Consider the following 16103-nt stretch of genomic DNA (forward strand, 5'->3'; position numbering starts at 1 on the left):
TGTGAAGATTAGTTGATGCATTCATCTGATACCTGGAGAAGTAGGTAAATGACCTGGGTATAGCAGTGGACAACAGTATTTCTCTCCACCTAGATTATAGTTCACGTGTACTCAAGAATAGTTTAAACTGTGTTTCCATCTGCATTGTTTCATCCTGTCAGTTCAGTTACCCTTCTCTGAAACACTTTAAACAAATCTCTTGCTTATTGGTTTTATTTGCCAAATGTACTCAATCTTGTTCCGTATTGTAGCCAGCTCTGGACCTTCTGTGACTATGAAATACTACCTTTGGATCAGAATTATTCACCAAGATCCCAATTTCCATCTTGGAAAAGCCAAACCTAAACCAAATCTAGCACACTAGACAGGAAGCAGAGCTTGAACACAATATATGTTTTTCAGAATCTATTGGCAGTTTGAAACAATAACTTTGTCTAAAATTCCCCTTCATGCTTACCTAGAACTAAGTCTCGAATTTAAAAGTAAGGACATATAGAGATTTGAAAGCATGGAAATAAAAGACTAATGAAGAAAATGTAACCTTTGTTTAGCCTTGGTAGAAGACAAAAATAGCCTCAAATTTTCTAGTGTTTGCATCATCTTGTCATGACTTTATGGATTATATAAATTATTTTAGGCCTCTTTTTTTGCAGAGTTTATGTGAATTCTCTCAGTTGAGGCTGAATTAGAATAGAGCACATCTAGAAGGGCACTGGGGAGACATGTAGTCTCTGGTATCTACATGAATTTTCATCTCAGATACTATTGCATTGGAGAACACTTAATCTCCAGCTCTTCTCCATAGTTTGCCCTTTCAACAGCTTCATGAGTGGCCCTCCTCCTCCTTCCAAAAAATACTGGTGGAATTTTAACCTTATCTCTTGAAATAATGTAAAAACCTATTTGGAGGGCAACAGACTCATTGGTTCTGAGGACCTCATATAAGGCAATCACATTCATTGTGAGTTTTGATGCAGTTCACTCTCTGCTATACTACTCCTGGAGAGGTTATATAAACACTTTATCTATTGATATTTCTTCTAGTTTTGTTTTGTTTCAAGTATAGTCTACACAGATAAGTATTAAAAAGTCCTGTCAGTAAATTGCCAGTTTATGTTGTACTTTTCTGTGTGCCAGGAGTAAAAGATATTCCTTCTGATGAATAACTAAAGCAATAGCTACACTTTCTGCCTTACCAAGATAACCAGAAAGCACAGCACAAAATTAAAAACACAGTACTACTTTGTCTTCATTTCAGTTTTGCATTTTTTAGAATAATGCTATAAATTATTGTATATCTATGCAAATTGTTGTCTTCTGCAGTATCCTCAACTGTTAGGTGTGTTTTTCTGTCCTTTTTTTTGTCCAAGTAAGTTTCCCAATTATGCATCAATCATTATAGAACTATTATAAGTCTCTGTGCTGCTGAAGGAATGGTGGTGACTGGGAGAAACTGGGAATAAACAGAGAGATACTAATGAAAAAATGAAAGGAGCTCATGACAAAACCTTGTAAAGTGGAACAGACATTGCATAGAAGGTAGAAAGTCATGGATACTGGCATGCAGTAATAGACTTTTTGGACATGCTTCTACTCTTATGTGTATCTCTATTATTAGAGTGTGACTTTGGGAGGTCAGTGTAATAGGAGAAATCATACGGAATGTTTGACTTCACTAGTGGAGTTGGGTCTTGGGAGCACAGATCCATACCCTAATTTGTTCCATTCAGCTTTGCATATCTCTTTGGAAGTATATCAATTCAGTCTTAACTGGATTCAGCTACTGACTTTGCAGGCACACTGTGTAATGTTAGGGAGATCATAATGAAATTACCTTTTAAAAACTGTATGTTATTTTATTAACAGTACTTTAATTGTTATTTTAAATAAAACAAGAATTTATACAGTGTATACTTTGTGTTACTTGATTGGTAAGAGAATTTGGAGTATAATGTGTAACACACAGTCCTAAAGAACTGGTTGGAGACTTGCATTGGCCTGTGCTGGCAGCCTTGCTGTACTTAAATTCCTATTATGTGTCCTTTTGTGCAAGAGTGAATCAGGCTTCTGCTTTTTTCTAAAGTTGCTCTAAAATGCATTAGTATACTTAGTAGTTATTTGAAAGATAATTCTGTAAACTTTGTTTTATCGTGGTTTAATGTTTGCTTATATAAAACCAATTTTATTTATAACATACAGATAATAAAGTTATTTTTTAGCCAAGTCTCAGAGAATAGCTTAATTTGTTAGCAAAGTAGTTTGGTGGCTCATGTAGAAGACCAGAAGTCACCACAGGTCTTCACATGAAAGATATTTATTATGGTGCTGTCTGAAATTGTGAACTTGTGATGGTAACAGTGAGGGTGTGCAGGTGACTTTGGGCAAGCTTATCACAGTTGTACCCCATGTGTAAAAAATCAGCAGATGTGACTGCTTGCTCCTGGATTCCCACAGCTCAGAGCCTGTCCCATTCATGCAAACTTAATTTCTAACACTGACTTTTGCAGCCAAACTAGATAAATATTCTAGACTTCCCTGGTTTTGACCTGTAATTCTCTTCTGAATGCAGTGGTTTCGTAGAGAATTACTTTAACTGTAGTTACATCAGTGATGAGGGTGCAGGGCAGTCCTGTGTATGGTTGTATGTGTGCAAAAGAAAGGCAGACTGTGCTGTTGGGGGTGACTAGGCTGAGACTCTATTATCATCAAGCAAATTTTTGTGTGGCAATATCCTTTATCTCTAAGCAGATGAATACTGGACATGACTTTGAAGGTAGACCAGGTAACTATTACTCTTTACATATTTCATTATTGGTTTATTTCCTGATCTCTGCTGGGACAGGATGCTCTTCATCCTATGACCCAGCACAGTTTTTCTTATGTTTTAGCAGGTAATCTGCAGCTTTGTCTTCATTACAAAGATATGATGGCTGATGCACTGACTCCCAGAAAGAACTCAAGAGTGGCCACAAAGCTCAAATGCTTAAGCTTTCAGTGTTTAAGGATAAAAGTCTACATGATAATTGGGTTTGTTTTGTTGGAAAAGCAGTCTCTTGAATGTGTCCAGAAAGATAGACAGATGTTAATTTGAAGCTTAAAAACAAACAAACAAACAAACCAAACACTACATTATGTTTGTTTGCTTATTAGTTTGTGCTAATAAGTGGCTAATCATTTTCACAGAAAAAATTCAAAGTAGACTACTCTGCTGAACCATGGAAGGGGCATTCTAAAATAATACATACAAACTGTCTTTTTTTGGAATTCAGACTTTGAGTCCTCTGGGAATGCAGAATAGTGTTTGAGGGGAAGATGTTCCTATTAAAATGTAAATTTGTTAAAACAGTTGTTGTTATGACACTGTAATTAATTCTTGGATTAGATTGAATGAATGATCTGTAGGGAGAGGGTACACATATTTGCAAATGTCCATCCTATAAGGAATAATTAGGAGGCCTTTTTGCATACAAAAAACTGCTAAGACCTACTTTGGCTGCTGGTATATCAAAACATTGATGTGGCTTATCTGTTACTTATCTCTGTCTAATGCTGCTGAATAACATTCTTCTCTAAATGTTTTCTATGTATTGTGCAGAAGACATAAATTTCAGATGAAAAGGGGAAATGGAACAAAAACATTAATTTATTTGTTTTCCTTAGGTATCTCAGTCTTTCTCAGGTGAAAACCTTTTATTAGATTGATTTCTCACATTACTGTATGTATCTCTGTGCATGCTAAAACCTTCTGAAGACCATTGAGGAAGGCTGTTGCTACTACATGTGATGCTAATTCAGAAATGCTGTGGAAACAGAAATGGCTACTCAGGATCATTTGAAACATGTGTTTACATTTTCTTCAACCTCTGTCCAGCCTCTTGTTCCTCAGTTTTTCCCAAGTTTCAAGCAAGCAGTAGTCTCCTGGTGACAGCATTCCTCACCAAGAACAGTTCAAACTTAAACTATAATACTTTGTGATAGCTTATCTTCAACTTTGAAATGTATAGTAAGATAAACTTTTAACTACAGGTTACAAGGGCACAGAAGCAATGTCAGAATGCACTTAAGGTTGTTGACTTTTGACTGGCATAGTGCTCTCAAGAATAAAAACATTTGATCACTATGGTTTCCTTTCTGTCTATTTAATGGGTTACTTACAGATCTGTGTTTGTTCTTTTCCCAGATATTAGGATTAAAGAAGAGGATCCTGATCCAGAAGAGTGGCAGCTCAGTGGTGATTCTACACTGAATACTAATGATCTAACACATTTGAGAGTACAGGTTGTAGATGAGGAAGGGGACCAACCACATCAGGAGGGGAAAAGACTGCGACGAGTGGCATGTACATGTCCCAACTGCAAAGAAGGTGGTGGAAGGTATGTAAAGTTCAGTGTCACATCACACATTTAATGATGAAAAATGAATAATGGGCAAGAAAAAATGAGCTTTTGTTAACAGCAGTTATCTGCAGTGAGAGGAAATTACAGGCTTATGCAAAGGAGACTATGCAATAAAGGACTACCACTTCCATTTTGGGGTTTGCAGATGAAAAAGCAGATTATTCCATCCTTTCTGAGTTACTCCTATGAGATCAGTTGAAAAAATCTGGAGTTAGATGTCACCTAGTACAAGTAAGGGGGATAGAATATTGCCCTAAAAATATGAAAATTAAATATTTTGGAATATGCACATCTGTAATTAGCTTCCTATCATATGTCAAGAACTTGATTAAATCCTGTGTTCCTGAATTTCCTCGGTGATTGAGCAGTTTTCCACAGTTTAATTGCTTTGGAGTGTTACAAAAATACAGTTTTCCTGGTTTTCTTATTCACTGGGTTCCTAGGAAAAACAAGGTTTGTATAGTATAGCAAGGTTTGTATAATATTTCTAAATAAAAAATTTTGAACTGTTTTCAGTCAAAATAAGTGAGACTTGAATAACAAAGAGGTACTAAGTTCCAATTCATTAAACTTCAGTGTTGCATTGGAACCTATGCTTTATTATTGTGCATCTCATTAAAATATTACTATTTTTTTGTTCTGAAGATTTTATTTTACTTCCAAACACTTATTTTGAATGCCTTGATTATGGATATGAAAGAGATAGGGTAATAAGCTGCCTTTTACGAGTGAAAATATTTAGTTGTGTTTGTGCTTGAGATAATTGTGCAGGGGCTTCTTTCCAATATGCTAAAATTTGTCCATTTTGATAACAGTTTCTTCACTAAAATGGAGATCTTTATTTATTTGGGAACTATGGTGTAAATTACTAAAATGTCTTTGAAGAGCCTCTCAGTGTCCAGTGGCGCTAAGAGTTCTAATAGCACTGGCTGAGTTATTTCTCTTGTCAAGTCTCTTGTCAGTTCCTGCTGCACATTCTAAATACCCGCCTTGCAAGCACAGGGAGGTGATATCTCAGGTAGCCGTGCTGAGTGAGCATTAAGTGTGTTGAAGAGAAAAAGACTCTGATACATTTACATCACCAGCAAAGGTGGTGATAATATCTGTGGGTTATGCAGCATCTTTGTCCATCAGATTCCTCTTGTTAAATTTCTATGTGTAGTTCACTGCAACATGGCACAGACATTTCTAAGTTGTTGGTGAACTCTGGCTCTGCTGTGAAAATCTGCCCAAAGTACACCCTGGGTTGAGATTTGTTTCATTTCAGGAGAAACTCTGGGAATGTGATTTGCACTGCATGTGCTCTTAGGAAACAGAGATTCCAGGTGTTTAATCTTCCTCATGCTCTATTCCAAACTACAGTGGTTTAATTTATAAATCTATACTGTAAAATCCTCTTCCTTCTGAGTGGAGTTGCTATAAAATGAAATTTGAAAGTTTCAGGCCATGAGAGAATCTTTTTGAGAGATGGTTTGGGAAGTCTGGAGAAGGGTGTAGTCTGTCTGAAAACTCAGATATGTGATTTTTGGGAAAGAGTTGAAGTAAGAGCTACGACAGAGTTAAGATAGATGAGAATCTGAAATCCCCTGTAAAGGAAGGCCTGGACACATCAAACATATAAAGTAACGAGGAAAAGTAGGACAAGAAGTCAGGATGTGAGAAGAATTAGAACTGGAAGAGAAACAGGATAATGAAGGAGACAATGGTGGGGAAACAGAAAAGAGTGAAAGTGCTTACAGTTGCTAGAGCAACTTTTCCACCAGAATGCAGAATTCCTTCAGAGTTTGGGAGAAAGGAATAAGCCCACTTGAAAAAATATTTGAGTGTTAATATTCCATAGCTGCTAGAGTTACCTGTTTATCCCTAGTGCTGGAATTCTGAATTTTGATTAGTCTTTCAACTCTGCTCGTGATTTGCAGAGTTTCAGATGGTAAAACATTTGCTTTTGTAAATTCTTTCAGATAGCATTCGTAATTCTTAAAGTGTTGTTAAAGTTGCAAAATTTAAAATCGGGCAAATGCTTAGTTAAGATATTTTGGGCAACTTTAACTTAATTCCTTGTGCATATACATTATCACTTGGTTTCAAATTACTTGATTGCATACTATTATTTTCAAATGGCATTGGTGCCGTTTGATGGATGGGATGGCTGACAGAGAATGAATCAGGGCTGTCTAATGATTATCACCTGCTTCACTTGTTGCAGCAGCTGGGAGGTGTTTAGGGAACAAGACACAGGACTGCAGCAACAGGGCTCTGAAATTTTGGAGGTGTAGATCTATATACCCCACTTTTTCCACTGCAGAAGTACTGAGTTCATTGCTGTGAAGAACTTGATTGAGCAGACTATGAACATGTAGAGTACTCTGAGAAAATATGCTTCTACTACATTAACCTTGACGCCTCAAGCTGGTGCATGTTTGACAATTTTGGCCTTTATCTCTTTCTGCCTCATAGCTGGAGATACAAAGTGATTGCACTAGTTGAGGTTCACCATACCAAAATGTTAAGATGATAAGATAAAGCCATTAATGTTTTCTTAGAGACTGTGAGTGTTGTCTGTACCTATGATGAGGAATAAAAAAGCCCTGGAGAAATGAATGATTTTGTATTTAGCGTAGTACAGAAATAACATGTAACTATTAAAACAAGAAAAGTACTTTAAATCAGTGTGGAAAAGCTGAATAATGTTTCACTCAATTAATACTATTGCTCCTATGCTCTGAATGGAGAAGGAAAAGGAAAATGGCTTCACATATGCAGACTTCATCATAATTTCATTTATCATATAGTGTTTGTTTTGGTGTTTCTTGCTGCTTGCTCTGGATTCAGAGGCCAGTTGAGAAGTTCTTTCTGGTTTTTGTTGTTGGCTTTTGGAATTGAACTACATTGCAGTCTTCAAATTTGTACCAGTTTTGTGAAGTGGGAAGCCACTATCATCTTGGCCTTACTTGGTGGGAAGGGAAGAAGATGATGTATTAGATTTGTAAATTTATATCTTTTAGCCCCAAGCTTATATAATAAATGGGGAATAAGCAAGTGGACAGAGACACACTTGCCTCAAAGGATGACTCTGTTTCCAAATAGAATGTATTAGGCTTCTAGTTAAGGTGTCTGAAGTTAAGTAGAAAGTTTAGTTTCCTCTCAGTAGCACCTAGAGATTTCACCCTCCTAACAATTACATCTGGAATTGCATTGAGATATAGCTACTACTGTCTGATATATAGAGGAGCTGTGCTTCTGAGTACCACTGCAACTCTGTAACTCTAAAAACCACATTCTTCAAATAATTAATGAGTGTGTGTTTTAACCTTGAAATACTTAATGTTATTGCTGGAAATACTCTGAATATAAAGTCCAGTTTCTCAGTGGATGAAGGTGTTTCCTGCTGAAACTCTGGCAGTCTGCCTGGTTATTGAGAAACGTCATATCCAGTCTTCATAAAGCTAAAATGTACTATGGAAATACTTTAATATTTTTAGTTTTTAAACTCCACTCAAGGAGTAGGCTGGATTCACATACATCTATTCAGTGATGGTGGCTATTGGCCAGCAAGAAAGGCCTCTCAGCATCATGTGTTAGGGCATAGTGCCAGACTGTCACAGCTGCAAAGTGTCCAGAAAGAATTTGGCTTGTATCCTGTTAGTTTTAGAGTACACATGAAGCAAACATGCAGGTGCCCATATGAAGTTGTATAGAATAAATACACTTAGTTGCTAATTCACAGTAGTCTTATGAGTTTCATTCTGTGGACTCTTAACTTTCCCCTCACTTGGAACTTCAGAGTGTGCTAAGGAATTCTGTCAGCAGTTAGGCGAGGTGCTTACAATTGTGTCTTCTGTAACGGCTATGCACAGTAATGACCATGAGTTGAACCTTGGTTTCCTTCAGTCTAGACTTGAGGTGCAATGAAGCCATTTCAAATGATTGACCTAGAAATATTAACATTATTATGAGGGAATTTTGATGTCAAAATTGAATTTTGATGAAAAATTGATTCCATCCAATTTTTGTACTATATCATGCCAAGTTACAAAATATTTGTACTAATTTATGTGGAGGGGAAGACATTAGGGTTTGTTTGGAGAAGACGTGAGGATAAAGTTCTTAGATGATTCTCCTGCTGCAACAGGATCAAAAGCCTTCTGGACTCTGCTTCTATTGAATTTTTCTGAAATCAAACCTTGTATTTGTCATGACAAATAATTAGTAGGTACAGGTGATGTTTTTATCTTTTGAGATAAAATGACTAATGAAACACTATGAAGATTGCTCTATATTAAGAATTTGTAGAAACATTTCCAAGGACTTAATGGGATTTTATCTCCTTTCTTTTCTGGACTGTCTGTAATGTTTTGGGTACATATGTGATTAGGTTGGAATCCCCTTTAGATACTGTGAGTTTCTAGAGTGAGTTCATTTTTGTGCATGTTCAGAAATGCTTGTGGCAATTGCTAGCTCCTTGAAGTATGTACACACTTTATCCTGAACCTTTGTTAGATGTAAATCAGAAGCTAAAGCACCCAGTTTAAAGAAAAAAATTGCCATGAGGAAGCAGCTGAAAATTGTATAATCAGTCATGGAGGATGGAGCACCCAAGACTGTAATTTCAGAGTCCACTTACGGTGTTCTAAGTTAATGTTGCTGATGAATAAGGTGGCCTGATGCCTGGCTGCATTTTTCAATCTCCTCCCTTGTACCAGCATTTACCATTCATATAGCTATGTTGTCAGCCAGACCTATTCCCTCAAGTGCCCCTTTCAGCAGTAGCAAACTCTTAAATTGGCTAAAATCAATCATGATGCCCTGCACTGGCCAGACTGATCTCTTTCTCTGGGTCTATCGCTTGTGATTTGATTAAAAAAATAAATTAGGCTGTCGTATCAGGTGCTTCCCCTGGTCACCTGCCATTTCAGTGAGACAGCATCTTAAAATAAGCATCAAGCTTAGTCTGGATTATATGATCTGTGAATTCTGTGTTCATTGTGATGGATTTCTGTTTTTTAACTGGAAAACCAAGGAATTCATTTAAACGTCAGTAAGAACAGCTTTCACCTCTTTTAGTGAAAGCATTCAGGTTAGTCTGCTTGCCTTCAAATCCCAAACTGATTCTCAGGTTTCCCCGAGATGCCAGAAGTCCCATCTGTTCTCTACTCAGTTGCCAGAATCTCCAGTGTCCATTTTGGCAGTTGCAGTACTTTGTGTTTTTCTTTGCCAAAACTATCTTTGATATGGTAAAAGCCTGAAACTCTGAGAAGTGTAAAATAGGGACACTTCAGCATCAAAGTGGTACAAACTGCTGTAATAACTGTATTTCCAACTTCATGTACATGCATGCTTCTTAAAGATTATGCTTCTATCACATACATTTCACACACAGCTGAATTTATCATTTTCTGTGGAGCTGGGATGGCCTTATAGAATTTGTTTCCAGCTCCTTATGAAGTGTTCTGGAATCCAGTTGTATTGGAAACAAGAACATGAAGTTTCTTGGGTTGGTTTGCAGATCTGTTGTGGTATATGTAGCCCCATGTATGTATATGACCAGTATTTTGGAGGAATGTATTAGAATTAATAACTTCTCTCTCTCTCTCTCTCTCTTTTTTTCTTCTTTTTTAAACAGAGGCTCCAACTTGGGAAAAAAGAAGCAACACATTTGTCACATACCAGGATGTGGCAAAGTATATGGGAAGACCTCACATTTGAGAGCTCATCTCCGCTGGCATTCTGGAGAGCGTCCATTTGTTTGTAATTGGATGTTCTGTGGCAAAAGGTTCACTCGCAGCGATGAGCTCCAGCGACACCGAAGAACGCACACAGGTTTCCAGTCTTTGATTCTGGTGTATTTAGCTAAAGGAGTGATATGGACTGAGCTTGGATAAATAACTTTTAAGAGGAGAACAAATCTTTGAATTGGATTGATTTTAAGGCAGTGTGATTTTTCTAAAATCAGCTAAATCTTATTTATACACTTGGGAATCTCTGGTAGGTCTGAGGAGAAAACACACGCCTCTTGATTCAGAACTGACATTTAAGCTGATGTTTAATGTAGCTTAATCAGAATACTTTGATTCAGGCTCAGAAATGCATTTCATTTGTTTGAACCAAATTATAACTCTTTTCCTATCTTAAAACTTCAGTAAGAACAAAAGAGAACTAGGTGGCCTGGGGATTAGATATCATTCCTATAATCAATGAAGGGCATATGATGGTGCAGCATTCTACACCTTTTAGTTTCATGGTCAGACCACTGATTAGGAACTTCAGGTTCACATTTCTCCTTCTGTCTAATACAAAGAAAAGGAATTAATGTAGATACTCCACCTTATCAAGGAGCACTTAGTTTAAAATCTGTTGTTTGTTTTATCTGTTTTCTTACAAACTATATTCATATTTGCATTCAACAGGGCGTTTACCTTTTAAAATCATATTGGAAAAACCTGTAGATAGATAATTTTTGTGTTTATCAGCATTTACGTTGCTTAGAAAAATGTATTTGGATGTCTGCGAAAAATATTCCATGTTGTTCTTAGTGGTGTGCTTTTGTGTAGACATTTTGGATGCTAAATCCAAGCTGGTTACAGTTTGTCTGGACGGACAGACTGATGGTTTTTAAAAATGGCAAGTTGAATGATCCAGTTCAGAGGATGTGGTTAATCCTAGTGTACCTGCCTGCCAGTAAAATGTAGGGAACTGCAGGGATCTATCCTTTGACTTCTTATAAGATTTTTATCATTGACCTGGAGGAATCAACAGAATTCTTCTGTTAACCTTCTTAGGTTTGTGGATGACCCCAAACTGGGGTGACCAGTCAATGCACTTGATGGCAAGGCTGCTATTCAGAGAGATGGAGACTGAAGGAATGGGTTGACAGGAATCCTAGGAAATTCAGCAAGAACAGTGACAAAGTACTGCACCTGGGATGGAATTAACACTTAGGATAACGCAGGCTAAGCATGGAGAGGTTGGAAACAGCTCTTCTGAAAAGTACCTGGGAGTCTTGATAGACAAGTAGAACATGGTCAAAGGCCAGCAGCAATGATACCCAGAGCTGTATCAACAGAAACAAGTACCCTGATCACAGGGATTGTTCCCTTCTTCTGTTAGTCTGCATCTAGAATATGGCATCTAGTTTTCAGCACCCACTATAAGAAAGACATTGATGACAGGATTGAGTCTTCTCTGTCCACCATTTGGTAGGTTTTGTTCTCCTAGAAGTTATTTATTGGTAATAATTGCAGTGAGACTTAGTAGCCTGAGGATATGAGATGGCTATATTCTCTAGCATGCCTGAAAGATCTCTCCAAGCTCAGTGACACACAGAAAATTAAATCAGTTCTTATATAAATTGTATGGGATTTGTATGGGTGTCAAGAAATGTAACACACAAGTTTATGATGTTCAATCACTTTCTCCCTCAGTATAATTCTTGTTAGAATTCTGACTCTAAAAAGCATTAAGTTTAATTTTAAGTGTTCTTGATTATTTTTTTTTCTTTCTTTGATAGGTGAGAAGAAATTTGTCTGTCCAGAATGTTCAAAACGCTTTATGAGAAGTGACCATCTTGCCAAACACATTAAAACACATCAGAATAAAAAAGGTATTCACTCTAGCAGTACAGTGCTGGCATCAGTAGAAGCAACATCTGATGATACTTTGATTACTGCAGGAGGAACAACACTTATCCTTGCAAATATTCAACAAGGTTCTGTTTCAGGAATAGGAACTGTTAACACATCTGGCACCAGCAATCAGGATATTCTTACCAACACTGAAATACCTTTACAGCTTGTCACAGTTTCGGGAAACGAGACAATGGAGTAAATATTACACAAGATACCTATTAATTGTGGTTATTTTTATACAGTAGTGAGAAGAATATTGTTCCTAAGTTCTTAGATATCTTTTTATTGATGTGCAAAAATTTTTGGATTGACAGTAACTTGGTTATACATGACACTGAAATGCCTTACTTTGTATGATATTCCATAGTATATTAAAATGGTAAAATTGCATGGGTTTTGTAGGTACTTTTGGAATCTAGAAGAGAAGAAATTTTACCAAGTTATATTAAAAAAAAAAAAAAAGAATTTAACGATGGAAATGGTAGTCTAACCAAATGCATCAATCCTGTGTGGTTTAGTGTAAAAAAAATGAGAACATGTTGGTATTTATCTATTGTAAGATAAAAGAAGTTGATGGGTGAAAAGAAATCACATTATGATAAAAGAAATTTTGTAATTTTCTTGATGACTGGAATTTTTATTATGCATAACTGACAAATCAAGTTTCCAAGCAAATGTTACATAGTGTAGGCTTTACTTAGCTCATCAACTTGTCATTTTGAAGCTAATTATTTTAATTAGGTTAACTATGTACAATATTTTAAGCATTACTCTTGTAAGATTTTGCAAACTACATTTTAACATGGAACTCTAGGGATAGTCACCTTTTAAATCCTATTGAAAAGCCATGTTTAAGATTTAATTTGCCAAAATGATGTCTTGTTAATATTCTTTCAATAACCAAGGTGGGCAATATAACCAATGTTTAAAAAGCTTAAAATGTTAAGAAAAATAAATATGTATAGGTTGAAGCATTTGGGTGGTAAGGCAGATGTTATAGTGAAGTATATCCCTTCTTTTGAACATTGGAGGACCAAAAATAAGGTGTATTGCGTCTCAGCAGTGATTTTTATCGAATCTTTTTCCAAAAAAACCATCTGTATGGCAGGGCCTTAAAAGCCATCATGTAAATTACCAGTAAAATATAACATATGCAAATACAAAAGAAAAATCACTTCCATATTGACAGTACTCCCAAACATATGGGTATAGTCATAGTGAACTAGGGGGGTTATGAGGTTTTTGTTTGTTTGTTGTTTAGTTTTTGGTTAGTCAATCTGCATTTAAATATCAGCCATCTTTCCTTCTTTGCTTCTTCCCTTAAAAATTGTATGTATCCAGTACATTTAACTGATAAACATATATGTTTTTTATTATGCTGAATTTTCTTTTTATTTTTTAATTACTGTTTATATTTTCAATTATAGAAAATGTACAAAATGAAGTTATATAGCCAGTCTGTAAGTGCTATACCATTTTCAAAAAATGTACAACAATAATTACTGCAGTTCACCTATTTACAAACATTTGGAAATCTGTTCATTTGTTATTCTTAAAACCACCTCAAATTTAAAGGCTACCTTATTGTACGTTTAAAGTGTATTATAACAGTGTGGTAGTTAATAAAACACTATTTTTTTTTCTTTTGACTTGAGTTTACTGTGCTTCTTGTTAACTAACAAGGTGTAATTTAATAATGTGTCTTAAAAGCCTGAGATGTTTTATTATTTTGCAGTAGGTGGTGGGAAGCAGAAACGTGTTTTCTTTCCCTATGGACACAGAGATGGTAATTTTCCACCTCCTCGCTCACAAACCCCCATGTGTACGTGCATGGACACAAATGTGCTGTGTTGGTGTAGTGGGGATGTTTTGCTCTCATGTTGAGCAGGGCATGAAGAATATGTAGGCCCCATCCTATAGGCTGTGTTAAAGTCCTCTGACACATGGAGTGTTAATGAGGAGCTGTGACTAAGTGAGAACTATGAGATTAAGGAGAGTAATGGGTGTATATAATGCTCTAATGACAGTGAAAAGCTTTTATTTCTGAGATCTAAAGTTTTGGAGTATCAAATGACAGAGGACAGACCAGGATAATTTAGGATAAACCAGGCACAGTTCAGCCTAGAAAAATGAAAACTGGAAGTCATGTAGGAAAGATTTTCTGAATTTGCAATTAGGTGGAAAAAAAATTAATGCAAATCTTTTAGAGATTCAGAGCAACAGGAATTGACAGGTACAGAGAAAAGGGAGTTAATTCAGCATCAGTTTAATTGTCTGTTTAATAAAATGAAAGGATGAAATTGGTTGGGATGAGAGCAGCAGCTTTAGGGAAGACAGTTCTGCTTAGACTTGCAGTGTTCCGTGGATGTTGTCAATATATTAACATGCTCTGAATCCGCTTCCTTTAGGCAGGTGGATGGGCTTGGTTTTCAAAAGCTGTTGTAGTGTACAGAGCATATTAATATGTTTCTAATACTTGGGTTCTGTTTCTCATCTCTTAGCCATAAGTGGCTGCATTAATGCATTATTTTATGTGGGAGGGAAGAGGGCTATTTCCTTATTCAAACTGCTTTTCACAAGTTTTATGGAATGACACTTTTACTGATGTTCATATGTGGATGAAGCTGTTTTGGTGTCAAGGGTTTTGATGCCTCATTACTGAAGATGAGACTGCTTTATTTCTCAGAGTTTTTATGTTCACTAAATCAAGTGGTTACTTAGTGTTTAGGTAGCACATTTTATAAAAAGCTATGTTGTTGTTAAGCTTCAGAAGGTAGATGTTTTGGTAGAAACTAACTCTGGAAGTCTCATGGAAAGCCTGCAGGTAAAGGACCTAATGGCTCACAGCCATAGTGTTTGTGTTGTGGGATAGTATTTTCTGAAAGCTCCCTGCTCACCTCTAGGGCAAAGATTCATGAGCCCAAGATCTTTGGTGTATCTAGGATTGTTGCTACCTCCTGGCCTTTTTTCTGGTCCTCTAGGCATTCACGTGATACTAAGACAAAAGTGTGCATTTTGTAGAATGCTTTCCAGTTCTTCATGAGTTCCTGACAATGGTTGCTTGGTGTGCTTCTTGCTTCTTACTGGTACAGTCTTACATTTTACATACTTATTTTCATGTCAGGCTTCTCGCTTGTTTGGTTTCTTGGTAAGGTAGCCTTTAGATCCTTGGTTGGTTTTTATCTCTTACAGTCTTCTGTAATCACTAAATAAGAAGATCTTAAAACTGTGTCTGCCAGAGAGCATGAGTATGAGAGCATCCTGTATTACCAATTTCAGTGATTCAACTTTCAGTAAGTACAAGGCCTGTACATACACTTGCTATAATCTCAGTATTTTGTTCATTCCTGAATGAACTAATGGTTTGATCCTTGCAAGTTGCAAACTAACACTGATTCTTGCAGAAAACAAGAGCTTTTAATCATTGTTAATTACCAGGTCAAGGAGCAATAATGACTAAGGACAGTATCATCATCACTGAAAGGCTTGTGAGGAGCCAGATTTCTGGCTGATTATGCAGATTATGCAGATTTTCTTCTGACAAGGGACTCTGCAGAGCACTTTTTTGGGCTTTTCTAAAAAAGAAATATCAGGCCTTAGTTTTAGGCATTTTGGGCAGCTGGAATCAGGAAGATAAGCCTTGCCAATGGCTTCAGGAAAGCTCTGATATGTTCTCTCAAAGTTGCTCTGAGTGCTGGGGAATGAAGGAATGGAGTTAATAGTCACCTGTCAAGAGTGGGTCTTGCTTTCTTTAGGTAAGAGCTAATGAACAGCCGGCTGTCTTTCCTCAGATTTTTACCACTACCATTAACACCAGGTGTGTAGGGCATGTACTGTAAAAAAGGACAGAGGATGACATGGCTGACTTAACTAGACAGGAATAGAGCCATTTTTCACAACAGGAGTACTAGTGGTTGGCATCAGGTTGTTCTGTGCTCTAGTTTCTAAAAGATTGTATCAAAAGGAAGCATTTTTTACAAGCCATTTTACATATAATTCCTTCTTTCATCTTGGAACTAAGGAAAAAGAAAGCCATTTCTGACTCAAAACAGCGTGTCTGTAATTCCAGAGCTCACTTTGT

The 16103-nt window shown here is 36.6% G+C and overlaps 1 protein-coding gene across 3 annotated transcripts in view; it reads left to right on the plus strand.

The window, feature by feature from the left end:
• SP3 (Sp3 transcription factor) overlaps positions 1 to 13671 on the plus strand; it is a 31648-nt gene extending 17977 nt beyond the window's left edge. For all 3 annotated transcript variants that reach the window (XM_058809205.1, XM_058809207.1, XM_058809206.1), the window contains 3 exons: positions 4181 to 4373; positions 10021 to 10217; positions 11905 to 13671. In XM_058809205.1, coding sequence (XP_058665188.1) covers positions 4181 to 4373; positions 10021 to 10217; positions 11905 to 12221 — 707 coding nt within the window. In that variant the 3' untranslated portion in view covers positions 12222 to 13671. The remainder of the gene's footprint in view (positions 1 to 4180; positions 4374 to 10020; positions 10218 to 11904) is intronic.
• The last annotated feature ends 2432 nt before the right edge of the window (positions 13672 to 16103 follow it).

This window comes from Ammospiza caudacuta, chromosome 8 (genome assembly GCF_027887145.1).
Source record: "Ammospiza caudacuta isolate bAmmCau1 chromosome 8, bAmmCau1.pri, whole genome shotgun sequence".
Classification (NCBI taxonomy): Eukaryota; Metazoa; Chordata; class Aves; order Passeriformes; family Passerellidae; genus Ammospiza; species Ammospiza caudacuta.